The 17696-nt window shown below is 42.7% G+C and overlaps 1 protein-coding gene across 1 annotated transcript in view; it reads left to right on the top strand.

Annotated features, from left to right (window-relative positions):
- LOC311241386 (sodium- and chloride-dependent GABA transporter 2-like) overlaps nt 1-10671 on the top strand; it is a gene marked incomplete at its 3' end in the record, with an annotated part of 24511 nt that extends 13840 nt beyond the window's left edge. Inside the window, 7 exon segments of the mRNA XM_084330192.1 lie at nt 940-1064; nt 2095-2207; nt 4324-4461; nt 4839-4941; nt 5952-6052; nt 7650-7820; nt 10522-10671. Coding sequence (XP_084186318.1) covers nt 940-1064; nt 2095-2207; nt 4324-4461; nt 4839-4941; nt 5952-6052; nt 7650-7820; nt 10522-10671 — 901 coding nt within the window.
- Nucleotides 10672-17696: the final 7025 nt, after the last annotated feature.

Consider the following 17696-nt stretch of genomic DNA (forward strand, 5'->3'; position numbering starts at 1 on the left):
ACTTAGAATCATTGGTAAACAAACGTAGTAATGAAAATATACATCTTGACTGCTGTTTTGATAGGGTTATAGGTTCTTTACTCTTGGTTACATTTGAAAAGGAAATGCAACATTACTTATATGGACTATATTGATATATTTATGACGTGAAATACCGTACTTTTCGCACTATAAGCCGCACCTGACTATAAGCCGCAGCAGCTAAATTGAATGATGTGTACATATATAAGCCGCACTGGACTATAAGCTGCATGTGTTTTAATGTCTAATTACCATTATGTAAGGAGTGGAGCCTGCGGCTTAATTTGACTCAACACGGGAAACCTCACCCGGCCCGGACACGGAAAGGATTGACAGATTGATTGCTCTTTCTCGATTCTGTGAGTGGTGGTGCATGGCCGTTCTTATATTGAGCTTTAAGTTCCCACCTCTACAGAGAATGACTCCCATTGGGACACAATACTGTCGGACAAATAACATTAACTCATTTACAAGTTGTATTAAGTTTAGCAAATAAGGGAACAGATAAATAACATTTCAATGCAGTAAAAAAAGCAATATTTCGGGTTTTGTCCACATATAAGCCGCACCGTTATATAAGCCGCAGGGTCGAAAAATGGGGAAAAAAGCTGCGGCTTATAGTCCGAAAAGTACGGTAAATCTCGTACCCAGCCAATCGGGGCTTAAGAGGTTAAAACTAAGAAAACATAATCAAACTAATGAATACACATTTAGAAGGGAAGACCCTGCTACAGTAATGTATGTTGCCATCTGTGAATCGCTTGACTTTGACTAAAAGGCTCAGAAATGGAAAAAGTAAATAAATCTCCATGTACAGCAAAAAGCATGGATTGTGCCTTTAATGTGTCACATGTCACTCTTTTGTGTGTGTGTGTGTGTGTGTGTGTGTGTGTGTGTGTGTGTGTGTGTGTGTTGCAGGGATTGCTTGTCTCTGTGCTTCCTGAACAGTTTGACCAGCTTCCTTGCAGGCTTTGCCATCTTCTCCATCCTCGGCTTCATGTCGTATGAACAGAACGTACCCATCTCAGAGGTGGCAGAGTCCGGTGAGTCTGGCTTCATGTCGTATGAACAGAACGTACCCATCTCAGAGGTGGCAGAGTCTGGTGAGTCTGGCAGACTTACTGTACAGCCAGTCTACATTTTTTGAGTTCTGGACAATTCTGAGCCAATCAGGAAGCTTCAGACAGGCAACAAATGGGGCCACGAGACATAAAAAAAAGTATTAATTCACATCATAACACGAAGGCAAACGTTTTAACCGTCCACACAACAGAAAACCGCAGTTCTGGTTGATTAATGTTCCAACCGCTGTCTTTGCTGAATGAAGTGAATGATGGTGGGGATAATATGTGTCATTATATACCCTTGGGTGCATGGAATTATGCATACAATTCTGTGCCACTTAATGTATATGATTGGCTGGCTGGCTGGTATGCAGACTGGTCCACTGGTGTTCAGTAGCCAGTGGTTGTTTGGGGATTACCCATAGTGCTAGCTTTGAAGCTGTGCGTTACCTCGCATAACTAGAGATTAGTGATGCCACAGATTACTTGTAAAAATAATCTGATTACTGATTACTGATTACTCCTTTAAAAAGTAATCTAGTTACTTTACTGATTACTTGATTAGTAATCAAAGAAAAGTAACTAGGTTACGAAGTCGTCGTCGTCCCCCCTGCTGCTGCCACAAGAATGACAACAGTTTTTTTTTTTAAATAATGCTTTATTGAAAGTGCATATGTCATAAATCATGATTGGCTGCTCAGACAGGTCATAATGAGACGTCATCAGCCATCAGGCCATACTCCGGTATAGCTGACTGTACCCCTGGCTCTCTTATCATCAGCATTATGAGATAGTAACTAAATAGTAACGCACAGCCACTTGGAAAAGTAACTGTAATCAGATTACTGGCTTTTAAAAAGTAACAAGTTAGATTACTATTTACTGAAAAAAGTAATCAGATTACAGTAACTAGTTACTTAGTAACTAGTTACTGGCATCACTGCTAGAGATACATCTATTGTTTCTGTGTCTGCATGGCATTTTAGTCTCCACTGTTGTCTTCCTCCAGGTCCGGGGCTGGCCTTCATAGCTTACCCACGCGCTGCCGCCATGATGCCCTTCTCCCCTCTATGGGCCTCGCTGTTCTTCATCATGATCGTGTTCCTGGGGCTGGACAGCCAGGTATGTAGGCTCTGATCTGTGACACTCATTTACTAAAAGGACCAATCAAGTCAAGTCAAGTCAAGTCAAGAGTTTTATTTGTCACGGCATACAAGTATACAATGAAATGCGGGTGGTCTTGCCCGCAACGATGTGCAATACAGTAGTAACAACATATAATAGAATCCAATAAAACAACATTGTGCAATAAACAGGTAACATAGTAGGGCATATCGGTATTTGTACATAAGTTATTTACAGAGCATGGAGGACATGCTAGGTCCTTTGGTAGTGCAATACACTGTTACTGTTACTATACTATTTTTAAAGTGACCTTTCCTTTGTGGCCATAAGTGTGGGCGTGTGCAGCATGAGTGTGTGCTTGCTCATGTTAAAGTGGCTGCTAGTGTGTGAGCATGTACAGCGTGCGTGTCGTGTGTGTGCTCATGTGTGCTTGTGTGTGGAGAGTTCAGTGTTCTGTGGCACTCAGTGTTCAGTGTTCAAGGCTCTGATGGCCTGGGGGAAGAAGCTGAGCCGAAGCCTCTCTGTCCTAGTAGCTGCAGGGGTTCGCAGGCGTCTGCCTGACCTCAGCAGCTGGAACAGGCTGTTGTTGGGGTGGTGAGGGTCTTTCATTATTCTACAGGCTCTGGATTTGCACCTCTTGTTGTATAGAACCTGCACGGGAGGTAGTGCAATACCTGTGGTACGCTCGGCTGAGCGCACCACTTTCTGTAGGGCCTTCTTGTCCTGTGCCGTGCTGTTTTCATACCAGGCAGTGATGTTTCCAGTCAAGATGCTCTCTACAGCTCTGGAGTAGAAGGACTGGAGTATCTTCCCAGATACTCTGAACTTCCTTAACTGTCTCAGGTGGTAGAGGCGCTGCTTCGCCTTTTTTAAGACTGTGTCTATGTGTGTTGACCATGTCAGATCCTCTGAGATGTGGACCCCCAGGTACTTAAAGCTGCTCACCCTGTCCACGGTAGCCCCGTTTATCCTCAGTGTTGTGTGTGTCTCCTGCTGTCCTCTCCTATAATCCACGATCAGCTCCTTGGTTTTACCAATGTTCAGGAGCAGGCTGTTGTCCTGGCACCAGCGTTCCAGTACCTTAACCTCCTCCCGGTAGGCCTTCTCGTCGTTGTCCGAGATCAGCCCCACCACCACTGTGTCGTCTGCGAACTTCACTATGGAGTTGGAGCTGAACTTGGCCACACAGTCATATGTGTATAGTGAGTACAGCAGGGGGCTCAGAACACAGCCCTGGGGGGACCCGATGCTCAGGGTGATGGTGTTGGAGGTCTGACCCCCCACCCTGACCGCCTGGGGTCTTTCACTCAGAAAGTCCAGTACCCAGGCGCTCAGAGCGGAGCTCAGACCCAGCTCGATCAGCTTGTCCACCAGTCTGGTGGGGACTATGGTGTTGAACGCTGAGCTGTAGTCAATGAACAACAGTCTCACATAGCCCCCCTTCTGACGGTCAAGGTGGGAGAGAGTGCTGTGCAGTACCTGGGAGACCGCGTCATCAGTGGACCTGTTTGGCCTGTATGCAAATTGCATAGGGTCCATATCACTGGGGAGGGAGGCACAAATGTGATCCTTGACCAGCCTCTCGAAACATTTCATGGCCACAGAGGTGAGTGCCACCGGTCTGTAGTCATTTGGACATGTTGGGGAGGGTTTTCTTCGGTACAGGGATGATGGTAGACATCTTGAAGCAGGCAGGGACCACTGACTCCGCCAGGGATCGATTAAATGTGGCGGTGAACACAGGGGCTAGCTGGTTAGCACAGGATTTAAGTATGCGTCCTGTTATTCCATCTGGGCCAGCAGCCTTCCTGGTGTTCACCTGCATAAATGCTCTTCTCACACTGTGTTCCGACAACGAGAGAGCGTCCCCGCCCGCGGTTGCCCCCCCCCTCCACAACAGCCGGCGCGCCAGTGACGTCACTAGCCGTTGAGCTAGCGGCACCACTGTCTACACCAAACCGAGCGTAGAAAGAGTTGAGTTTGATCTCTAGATGGAAGATAAGCCTCTTGGTACTTAAAAAACATGTCTCCGTTCTTCCTTGTTATTTTTTGGCGGTGGGGCTCCTCGTATGTTTACGTCAGGACCACTGACTGTGCCTTTTTACTGAAACAGTTTGTGTGCGTGGAGAGTCTGGTGACGGCCATCGTGGACATGTACCCCGAGGTGTTCCGCCGCAAGTACCGCCGGGAGCTCTTCCTGTTGGCCGTGAGCTTCGTCTCCTTCCTCGTGGGCCTCATCATGCTGATGGAGGTACAGGACACACACACACACACACACATACACACACACACACGTGCAGCTGCATACACACACACACACGTCACGTACTGTACACACACACACTCTCAAGCTGATGCTGGGGGTCACAGCTGGTGGTGTCGGGAGGCTGTGGCTCTGTGTTAATAAACTGTCCCGCCTGGCGGTTCACTCACAGTTTCACCTCCGGGCGCTTCAGTCACACAAACATTTTATTTCTAATTTAGAATCTATGTGGTATATTTATTATTTACATAAAATTGTGATCTTGTGGAATCGGATGTATTTTGTATTTATTTGTCTATCTTGTACCTTTTGTGTGTGCGTGTGCGTGTGTGTGTGCGTGTGCGTGTGTGTGTGTGTGTGTGCAGGGTGGCATGTACGTGTTCCAGCTCTTTGACTACTATGCCGCCAGCGGCATGTGTCTCCTCTTCATGTCCATCTTTGAGACGGTCTGCATTGCATGGGTCTACGGTGAGTGTGTCTCTCTGTAGGTGGTCAGTGGGTCAGTGGGTCTTACTGGACACTGTCACCAGGCCAACCTGTATTTGATCATTCTTTTCTATTCTTTTTTTTTTTATAAAAGTTTTTATTGGTGAAGCAAGTTTGTACAATTACAAAGTCAGAATTATTCATTCACCCTTTTTTTTGTATAATCTACCCCACCCATCCCACCCCCAAACCCACCCCCAAACCCACCCCACGAATCAACAGGTAGGGTTACATACATAACATGCAACCAGAGAAAAGGTTAAATTACAGACAATAATAACAATTGCTACTTACAATGATACAATTAAATTAAATTAAATAATACAAAATACAAAAATAACAAAGACAAATTAAATAATATAATAATAAAAAAAAAAAAAAAAAAAATCTTTTCTATTCTATTCTGAAAACTAGCTGCTGAAAACTTGCCGAATCACCAAATGTCTGCCCTCTTTTCAAAATGACTACATGATTCAGGTGGTTGGGAATTGCTTGAATAGAAATAGAATTATGAAATTTGAAAAAGGGGCCAGGGGTGGTGGATTCGGGAGGCTGGACGTTGGCTAACGTCACACTCCTCCCGCTACACAGAGCTGCCTCTACACCTGTATATCGCAGCCTGAAACCCACTGTAAAAGTGAAGATTTATAATAAAGCAGATTTATTATTCCCCTAATCTCACAGATCCCAAAACTAGAAATGGTCTTGTACAAATTAATTTGGTTTGGGAGTAATACATTGCAATGTGTGATGCCATTATGATGTCATTACAGTATGATGATGTCACATAGTTCAGCTTAGTACAGCTCAGTGAAAGGGATGAAAACATAATATAACATAGTGTTCCTAGAGTGGCCTTATTTATGAATCATCCTACTCATCAGTGCATGTCTCATTCATGGAAGGTGCTGTAAGCTACTATTTCAGATTCTCAATTTTGTAATAAAACACTTTCTCTCCCTCTCTGTGTGTTTATCTCTCTGTTTTTCCAGGTGCGGAACGCTTCTATGATAATATTGAAGACATGATTGGCTACCGGCCCGGACCGTACATCAAGTACTGTTGGTTGTTCTTCACCCCGGCCACATGTATCGTGAGTGTCTGTCAACACACGTGTTCAGTGGTGTCTTGGCCTCCAGAAATGACAACGCAAAAAGAGAGCAAGAAAGGCTGAGCATTTATCATCTCTTCTCTCATTCTCCTCTCCTCTCTCTCCTCTCATCTCTTTTCTCTCCTCTCCTTTCCCCTCTTCTCTCTTTTCTCTCATCTTCTCTTCTCTCCTTTTCTCATCTGCTATTACAGTTTTTCCCAATTCTTTAAACACGTTTCCTGAAACTATAGCTCAATTTATCAAACCTCTACACACAAACCACAGCGACAAAGACTATTTGTATTTCTGCAAAACTCTAGACAAATAAGCACAATCCCTTTTGTTCACCTCGAAAACACTGGCCGTCAAAACGACATCGCTTAATTACCAAGTAGGTTCACTCACTCATCACTAAATTGGCAAAACCCTTCAATCACGTGTCAGAGCATAAAAGAGTCCTCAGGTGACCTCTACTGTGTTGGGGAAAATTGTTTAGTCTAATTGTTTGTGGGCCTAAGAAAAATGTGTATTACAGTAACAAATAAACATTTGCTGCAAATATATGCAATTACTGTGAGTTGTGTGTATTCTCAGAACTCTAACAATGTTGTAGTAGCAACTATACAGAATACTGTAAGTTTACAGTATGACTCTGGGAAGCTGTGCTGTGAGTTTAGCCAATTTGGAGCTGATTGGATATAGACAAACCTATTTTGGGACAACAACAAAAAACAGTAAAATGATTCTTACAGTAAAAAGGAAACCATTTCTACACAATTATATACATTTGAATATGTAACATGGCCTCATGAAGCCAAAACATTATATAAACAGTATTTTGATGGTAGTGTTTTACATGTATCATACCAGTGTTTAACTGATGCTCTGTAAGAGATAGTAATATGATAGCTGTCTGTGTTGTTTTTGTGGAAATAATCAGTTTTGACAAAATGGTTAACTCTTTTCAGTTTTGTGAAATTGAGCCCTAGTTTCAGGAAACACGTTTAAACAATTGAGGAAAAACTGTAACTAATATAATATGCGTTACTATATTCATTACTTGTAAGTAGGCGTTTATGTTTCTGGAAATAGAAAGAGTTGTTTGTACCACTATCATACCACACACACACACACACACACACACACACACACACACACACACACACACACACACACACACACACATACACACACACACACACACCATCTGCTCTTTTCCATGGCATGTTTGCCTTTTCTTCTCTTCTCCTCTTTCTTCTCTCCTCTTCTCTCTATACTTCTCTCCCTTCCTCTTCTCTCTCTCCTCTCCTCTTCTCTCCTCACACAAACAAACAAACACACACACACACACAGATACATACACATACACACACCATCTGCTCTTTCCCATGGCATGTTTGCCTTTTCTTCTCTTCTCTTTCTTCTCTCCTCTTCTCTCTATACTTCTCTCCCTTCCTCTTCTCTCTCTCCTCTCCTCTTCTCTCCTCACACAAACAAACAAACACACACACACACACACACACACACACACACACACACACACACACACACACACACACACACACCTACCTCTTTAAATCCTCCTCTGATTTTTCTCTAGGGCACGTTCGCCTTCTCGCTCATCAAGTACACGCCTCTGAAGTACAACAATGAGTATGTGTACCCGTGGTGGGGCTACTTTGTGGGCTGGCTGCTGGCTCTGACCTCCATGATGTGCATTCCACTATGGATGGTCTACAAGATCAGTACCACCCCTGGCACTCTCAGAGAGGTAAGATCAGCTCACTGTACAGTCAGGCGTTACGAGGTGGTAGGCGTGTAGGACCCAGGTGCGGTGCAGAACGGATAAGACGAGAGGCAGGTGTCGGTTTTCAAACAAAAGGTACTCTTATATTTAGAGTATAAAAAGGGTACACGCAGACGAGGGCGTATAAATAAAAGGGGAGATACGTCTGTCTCCAAAAACACGGTAGAGCACAAACACATAAACGTATCTATATAATAATGGGGAAAGCAAAGGGGAGAAAACGATGTCTCCAAAACACGTTACGAAATAAATACGTCGGGTGACGGTGCTGCATGTGCACACGATAAAGTCATACACACAGCCATCCTCACTATTGTTGACCGTTGCTCGAAGGCCGTGCACTTTGTTGCTCTAAGGAATAAGGAAAAGACACGGCAATGAATACAAATGGCGAACTGACTTATTCTCCATGGCAGGAGCGATAAGTGTTACTCACATAGGCACTACTCACGGGCAGTCTGTTGATCGACTCACGGTGTCTGTAGTCAGGGGCGTAGCTGGGGGGGGGTAGCTTAGGATGATTCCAAGGGCCCAGCACTGGGGGGGGGGCAAAAAAATAAAAAATTTAACTAGACATCACTCAGGTGTATTATTGATACTCTCATTGATACTATGTTTGTTTCTGAAGTGTGTGTGTGTGTGTGTGTGTGTGTGTGTGTGTGTGTGTGTGTGTGTGTGTGTGTGTGTGTGTGTGTGTGTGTGTGCGTGTGTGTGTGTGTGTGTGTGTGAGATATATAGAGAGAGGGGGGGCTTTGGTAGATTGAAGATGAACGCAATGCGACATCCTTTACTAGGCTCACCCACCAACAGTGCAGGTGCTGAACTGCTGATCCGAATGTATAGGTAAAAACCATATTATGCGTTTTCATCAATAAAAAAATTGCCAAAAAAATCTCTGCTCGCGTGCTTACGCGCGCTCACATTCACTGGGGGCCTACAAATACATTCTTTCATGGGGCCCAGAATCTGGAGCTACACCCCTGTCTGTAGTGACATGGAAGGGCATATAAAGCCACCCTAACTAGACACACCAAGTGCCAATGAATGCAATCAGGGCAGATAGACAGGTAAATTACCACCAGGTAACGCTAGGGCTTTGCTCCCTGAGGAGAGCAAAACCCCAAACGTTACAGTCAGGCCACTATAAACTGAAACTGAATGTGTTCAGTAAGCGAGAAGTGCTTCTGTGATCTGCGTTTTTGAAAATAAGGCTAAGTTGTTTGTTCAAAGGAGTTCGAACGGAGAGCTACGTAAGTGGAAAGGGACTGGACCTGGCTAAAGGGAGGTTCGAAGGATCCAAGTGACTTATATTATAATGCCCTATATATATCCTACACATATTCATCCGTGTTCATATACTACCAATTTATTGTATTGTTGAAATGGTCCAACTTCTCAAAACTTCAATGGAGAGTCTATACTTACGTTATGCATACCGCACCTTATGTGAATACTGCATGTATACTTCATCAGAGCCTATATTTAGCATTTAGCATTTTAGCTTTTTTTTTTTTTTTAGATTATATATTAGATTAGATTTAGACTATTGGATTATTTGATTATATATTGCATATATTTAGCATTTAGCATTTTAGCATTTTTAGATGATATATTAGATTTGATTTAGACTATTGGATTATATATTGTAACTATATTTATTGTAGGGCAAAATAATACCCTCATCTCGCACCTTGTTGCCCATATGCGCATGTCCAGAGTTAATTATATTGTATTATTGTTTACAGTGCCTTTTTATTCTATTTTAATAGTTTACTTCTCCACTGTACTATAATTCTGTGACCTGTGTATGTCTTCTACTACCTATAACTCCCCTCCCCTCTCCCCCATGCTGCTATGATACCTGAATTTCCCCAAGGGGATCAATAAAGGAATATCTTATCTTATCTGTTTTCTGGGGGCTGCCATCTTGATTAAAAAAAATAAAAATGTAAATAAGTTCACTCCAAGTTGCATTTGATTCATCATGGTAGCGCCCAGTAAACAGAAAGACTCTCCATTGCAATTTTGATAAGCTAGACCATTTCAACAACTTTGTGGTATAGTGCTTGACATATAAGTGGCCTGGATTTCATGTTTAGGTCATATAAAATGCTTCTGAGTAAGTAAAATAAAATTACATGACCCGGGAAATATCAAGTTAATTTAATGTAAATTCATGTGAATTTGCTCGCAAGGAAAGCGTAGTGGTACATACACATCTGGGAACCGGCAAGGAGAATGATATTGACTTGTCCTAATATATACTAACCTACACTGTAGCACTCAACACTTTGATGAACATTGTTACTCAGCTGATAGAGTTGTGCCCTTCCTGATGACTTGTCGTACAGAACTTGTAAGTCGCTTTGGATAAAAGCGTCAGCTAAATGACTAAATGTAAACGTAAATGTAAAACGTACTGTCTATTGTTTGATGTAGTACTAAAAGTATGGAGAGAGATACATATAGTCTACTGTCTAATGTTTGATGTACTACATAGTACTAAATGTATGGAGTGATGCATAGTTTATGGTATTCTGAGACTTTGTACGTTGTTGGCACAGTATGTCTGAAATATTGCCACCCAAGACAGATTCACTCACTGTACATTCATTGTACAATTGAGCCAACACATACTATTCTGATTGTGACTATCTCTCCACAGCGCATCAAGCTGCTCACCACGCCCTCTGACGACCTGCCCAAAACCAAGGCACAGCTGGAGGCGGGACTGGTCATCTTCGCCCCGGAGGGCGTCGGCGCCATGAGCAGCAATGGATACTTTCCTGTTTCAGAGAAGGACTCCAATTTGTGAGGCTGTGGTTCCGAGGGAAACAGACAAGGGGGGTTTGGTCATTTGGTCACTCGTCTCTCAAAGGTCCATCCTTGAGTACTTTCTTTCACCCAAGAACTCCTTTCCAAAGCTCACTTGGAGGAGAAGGAGGTCCGAAGAAGAACAATGACATCTCCTCTAATGGACCTCTCAATGTGTGTCATCATTTTTCTGCCCAAATAAGGGAGGGCGGCTCCTTCAGCATGGGGAAATTAATAGGTTATTAAATTAGCGTCGTCTGTGGTTCACACAGGCTCTTTACCTTGAACAAGGTCTTTATTAAACTAGCTTCATCTGTGGTTCACACAGGCTCTTTACCTTGAACAAGGTCTTTATTAAACTAGCTTCATCTGTGGTTCACACAGGCTCTTTACCTTGAACAAGGTCTTTATTAAACTAGCTTCATCTGTGGTTCACACAGGCTCTTTACCTTGAACAAGGTATTTTTTTTTTTTGATCCACTTTTTCTCCCATTTTTCTATATTTTTCTCCCATCCCAATTTCGTATCATCCAATTCAACCCTCCCCTGTCACGAACGCTGTTTCTTGCCTCCCACAAGCCGGCTGCAATGTGGACTAAGTCATATATTTCACAAGTCCCCTCCGGTACTTGAGGTAACAGCAGTCGCATCTTTTCACCTGCGCAGCTCGATCTCTCAGTGTCGAGGAGTAACGCGTGGGAGGCTCACGCTGCCCCCGACACTTCCTGATTCTACTGCGCAGGCGCACCAACCGACCTGTAGGAGTCGCTTGTTCACAACGTTCGATCCCCACCCTTCAGTTTTCCCTCCCCGTAATACGGCCAATGTGTATTACTGCGGACGACCAGCTAAACTGAAAACAATGTGGAGAGCTGGATTCGAACACGCGAATCCTAGCGTCTCCACACTGGTGGCGAGTGCCTTGCCCACTACACCACCTAGCCGCCCACCTTGAACAAGGTCTTTATTAAACTAGCTTCATCTGTGGTTCACACAGGCTCTTTACCTTGAACAAGGTCTTTATTAAACTAGCTTCATCGGTGGTTCACACAGGGTCTTGTAATGTATATTTCAGCCATGGGATTTTTTTATTTTTTATTTCGAAGCAGCAATAAATAACAAAAACTAGCTTAGCATTGCAGTCACCAGCTCCAGTGCATTCTTGTATGAAAACAAAATTGCAACATCCAGTCGTTTAGTGTTAATGTGGCTCTTAAAATTTGGCTAGTTAGCAAAACATACAATCCTCCTGTAAAAACACTGCTTTACTTCTTCTTTACCAAATTCAATATAAAGGACAAAATTACTGTTAACAGGAAACGAAAACACAAAAAGAGAAAAAAAAAAAAAAAGGAACCAGAGCTTTGGATTTCTTGAAGTCTATACATGTCTGAGAAGTGGTTGGTGCTGTGTGTGTGAACTAAAGGTAAATACAATCTGTTACAGTTACTGGTAAAACACAGTCATCAGACTCAGATGACAAACATATACTCATTTAATAACTCCGTACGTCTAAAGGGGAGAAGACTAGCATGCTCCATTATTGATATGAACACCATTTCACACATCTTTAACCAACGTTGTCTTTGGTTCTGATGATAATTATAATGCTTATGGAAATTTCAGTCTGTAGAAATGACTGCATTCTGGGGCAAAGTAGTCCACAAGTAATGTAAAGTAATCAGATATTATGACACAAGATTTGGTCTTATGTTACTGGTTACCGTTTTTTGGGTGCCACTTTAGGGGGGCACACATAATGATGGCGTATAAACTTAAAGATGCTATAAATAACATGTTTATTTGGAGTAATAATTGTTAACAAATAATGCACCCACGGAGCTTTTAGAAAGGTGCAGAATGAAAGTATTGCTTTTCCCCCCAAAGAATTCTTGAATAATGAATTTATCATTTTAAAGATTTTGGCGGGTCCAAAATGAATGTTGTTGTTTACATGTTTCGGGCATGTATCCCCTCTCTATTTCCCATTTCCTCCTGTGGAATGCATCTGATTTGATTCGCTTGGAGCTCTAGTGTGACATCTAGTGGCTGCATCATATCTATAGCACCTTTAAAAAGTGTACAAACAAATGTTAATGAATTGATAGGTCACTTTTAGAATTAGAGGTAAGCTGGTAGACTAAAATGGATGGTTCTTTGCTGGGTATAGTTCCTCATTAGTACCTAACCATTATTAACATACAGTTCCTCATTAGTTCCTAGATACTTTATCATTATTAACATACAGTTCATCATTAGTTCCTAGGTACTTTTAATCAGTTGAATCAGGTCATTAGCATATCTACATTTTCAAAGTAATCTTCCCAAGCCTGGCAATATAAGGGCTCAATGAAAGATGTTTGGGGGTTGTGAATTAGATTCATCATCACTCTCAATGAGGAGGCCTCATCATTACCTTGTATCACCTCACACAGCTCTGTTGTGAATTAGATTCATCATCACTCTCAATGAGGAGGCCTCATCACTACCTTGTATCACCTCACACAGCTCTACCAGACAGAGTCAAAACAGATCATGTACAGGTCCTCTGTGTTCAAGTCCATTGCAAACTCAGGGCGGCTAGGTGGTGTAGTGGGCAAGGCACTCGCCACCAGTGTGGAGACGCTAGGATTCGCGTGTTCGAATCCAGCTCTCCACATTGTTTTTCAGTTTGGCTGGTCGTCCGCAGTAATACACATTGGCCGTATTACGGGGAGGGAAAGCTGAAGGGTGGGGATCGAACGTTGTGAACAAGCGACTCCTACAAGTCGGTTGGTGCGCCTGCGCAGTAGAATCAGGAAGTGTCGGGGGCAGCGTGAGCCTCCCACGCGTTACTCCTCGACACTGAGAGATCGAGCTGCGCAGGTGAAAAGATGCGACTGCTGTTACCTCAAGTACCGGAGGGGACTTGTGCTATGTATGACTTAGTCCACATTGCAGCCGGCTTGTGGGAGGCAAGAAACAGCGTTCGTGACAGGGGAGGGTTGAATTGGATGATACGAAATTGGGATGGGAGAAAATATGGAAAAATGGGAGAAAAAGTGGATCAAAAAAAAAAAAAAAAAAAAAAAGTCCATTGCAAACTCTAGAGGCCGTCTCATGAAGCCTTGATGACTGAGTGGCTGATGGCTTGAGACCTGAACACGAGACGTGATGATGCCCTCAGCTGTGCCACGGGAAGAAAAGAAAACACGGGACTCTTCTTTACACACAGGGCAACAAACAAGCAGTTTGTTAACCAGTTGATCGTGGATTCAGAATGTCACCAGCCAATCATATTTCTTAGCTTTTAATGGACAGACTTATACCAGTTCCAACAGACAACATGTATTTACCAGCCTTTGTCTGGTGGTTTATATGGTTTGGATAACAAGGAAGTGTTTTACTGTCCAATAACCAGGAAACCATAGACCTACTAGCTGGACAAAAGGTTACGCACTAAATATGGTATTTCAATACATGGAGAAATCTGTTCCCTATACCTGTGTCATTATTGCACAATGGACGTTAAGCCACGTTTGTATATTATCGTCATGGGTCAACTGATTGTTACTATTTTCTGTATTGTATTTACAGGCGGCGTGGTATTGGTCAAAGCATTATTCTGTACAGTAGATTAAAAAGGATGTATTCTTGAAATTGCTAATCAATGTAAATGTCTTATATCACTAAATGCAAATCAGACCTACAGCTCCAGAACTAATACAACATCTGTACAATATTTTTTTTGTGTGTGTGTGTAACAATATGACTGTACAAAGAAATGTGAATATGTTTTGAAATAAATAAAACATAGTTTAACTTTGCCTGTCTGAAGTATTTTCCTTCTGTTGCTCTTCTATGATCTGATCAGGTTTATGAGTTTATGGTTAGACCCAAGGGGTTCAGATTTGTAATTTTGTGATCATACAAAGGTTGCATGGGTCACAATAAGCTGCATTATTTCTGAGAATATTAAATATGATCTTTATTGTCAATGTACACAAGCCAACTGAAATGTGTCTTTTTGCATCTCCCTCTCTATGTTCAGACTGCAGGCAAACGTTGCCTGAATCAAATTTTTTCTTTTTTGCTCATAATGTAACTCAGATCAGTTCACAACAGTGTGAACAGCACAAATCACATGGAATCTGATATGTATGTGCTGCATGGTGGGAGTCACTCAGTGAATACAAACATGGAAGACAGCTGTGATGGAGGTGGTCGGTGGAGGGACAGTGAGGTGTTTACAGTGGGGTGATACTGTCTCGTTCACCTCCTCCTCGCCCCCCATTATCATCTGCTCATCAATTAGTTGGCCTCCCCTGCACATCAACTTATAAATTAAATCATAAACCTTGAAACGTCCTCCATGTTTATGTCCATCATTGTTATTGTTATTGATTTGTGCACGTGGGTCAGTTCAGGAGCATGAGCAGTTCAAACTAGAATCTAATAATAATAATAATAATCTAATATAATAATTAATAAATCCAAATGAGTATATATAATATTGTTTATTATTATTACATGATATGTGAACAGCCAAACATTTTTTTTTTATCGGAGTAATAAATCAGAATTGAGCACTAAGACCTGCAGTGTGAACATTACATAGACACAGCCCCCTACACTATGCATTTCTTCAGAGTCAAGGCACAGGCTTGCAACTGAAATACAACCTTCTATCGATCAAAGACTGTAAACCCTCTTGTCAGTACATGGATCAAACCAGAAACCAGTGACCTTTTGATTACTAGTTGATTGACAAGCTAAAAGCAATTGGTTTTGATAGTTCATCAGTGAGCTGGATGCAATCCTACCTGGAGGGGAGAGAACAGATGGTGGAGGTCAACGGTACACTGTCCCCCCCCCCCTCCCAGTGAGCTGTGGTGTTCCACAAGGAAGCATACTAGGACCGTTACTGTTCCTAATTTATGCAAATTACATATCACCAGCTTGTGACTGCAACTTGTTCCTGTTCGCGGACGACTCAGCCCTGCTGGTCTCCGACAGGGACAGGTTGCAGGTTGAAAAAGCCCTCAGCTCTAAACTCGGCAGAATCTGCACCTGGCTCGCTGATAATAAACTATCATTACACCTGGGTCAAACGGAATCCATTCTCTTTGGATCAAATAGCAAACTCAGCAAGGCCAACAGCTTCTCAGTTACAGTGGGTGACAATATTGTCACAAGGAAAGATGAAATGACCTACCTGGGTTCCATCCTAGAGGCAAATATTTTCTGTGACAAAATGGCATCCAATGTAATCAAAAAAGTCAACCAACGAACAAGATTTTTGTACCGGATCTCGTCTCGGGTAAATAAGAATACCTTGAAGACTCTAACAGGAGCACCCATTCAAGGGTTCTTCTACGACTATGCTTGCACCTCATGGTACCAAAGCACCTCAAAGGCCCTAAAAACAAGGCTACAAACATGACAAACTGGTCAGACTACTGCTTGACCTGACTCCTAAAACCCACCTTACCCCTGCCCACTTTGACAACCTAGGATGGCTTAGAGTAGATGACAGAGTACAGCAACTTGCAATGGGCCTGGTCTACAAGATACACTACACCACTAAGATACCCAGGTACCTGTCAAAATACTTCCTAAAGGTCGGTCAAGTCCACGACCACCACACCAGAGGGAGTTCCACAAAATATGTGCAACTCAGATTCGGCTCAAACTAGGGACTAAACACGTTTCGCAATTATGCCCAAATAATGTGGAACGCCCAGCCGTAAAATTATGTGAATCCCTACCCTCCTTCAAAACCGCTCTCAAAGAGCACTTACGGGTGGCTGCAATTAGAAACTGGCCCCCGGTAAATGTCAACCATCCCCCCCCCCTCCCACACCCAACCCCGTCCAATGTACAGTTTATTCCCCTTCGGATGTACTGTATATTTGTTCATGATCTCTTTTTCATACACAGTACCGTATATTTGTATGTCTTGTATGTCATAAATGTCTTGATGAATTGAAAATGGAGGACAAGACAAAAGTCTTTTTCTGGTCTGCATCCTCTTAGCAGTTGTTAGTATTGAGCAGTCTCTCTAAATGTAGGCTACCCAAATCAAATAAAGTGTATTTGTAAGGCCCGACAACACACGTTAATGTTCCCATGGGCCGGACACGTCTTCTTTAAACAAGTCAAGAAGAAACATCACAATAAATCAAGAACAAAACTAAAAACACCATGAAATCCTAAATAAAATGTCAAATAAATAAATGCAACACTCCCAGACATACCCCACGCGAAGGTAAGGAAAAACTCACTAAAAACCTAGCAATAGGAAAAAAGCACCACAGGCAATGTGGAGGGGAGAAACCTTAGAAATGCCGTTCAAGGGGGGATCTCCCTTCTTAGATGTTGGTGATAGTAGTGATAAAACAGGCAAAACAGTTGGTAAGTATGTACATATACGTGTAATGAAACACAAATATGTACATGCAATAGCAACTGGGGTACATAAGAACATTTTGAAAGATTGAAAATCGAATAGAGCTGATGATGGATCCATTTGAGGTATGGGGGGGGGGGGGGGGGCGACGTAGAGAGGATCGCATCCTCCCGGCCATCACCACGGGACGTCCACCACTCCGGTCATCACCACGAGACATCCACTCACAGGGAGACAGGGAGACGGAGACAGGCGTTAGACAGTTTGCGTGTTTGTGATGGGCGGACATAGCAATAGATACATGTAGGGTGACCAGGTCAAAATTGTTCAGTCGCAGGACAGCAGCACTGCTTTTGCGGGACAATGCGGGACACGTAGGTGAGGGGGGGAAATATGTGATTTATTTTTTATTTAAATTTTTTTCAAAGAAATTGCTTTTATTTCATATTCGACGCCGACGGTAGGCTATATATAGAACATTTTGTTATTAAACTTATTAAACTGTAGATGCTTCACCTTCTCAGCCACCACATCATTAAGCAGGTAACCATCAATCTTGGTATCCAAGCTGATAAAATCACTGCATTAATAGAAAGAGCAGGAGCTAAGTCTTGTCAGCCATCTTTTCCTGAGCATTA

Source organism: Notolepis coatsorum (genome assembly GCF_963971535.1).
Source record: "Notolepis coatsorum genome assembly, chromosome: 15".
NCBI lineage: Eukaryota > Metazoa > Chordata > Actinopteri > Aulopiformes > Paralepididae > Notolepis > Notolepis coatsorum.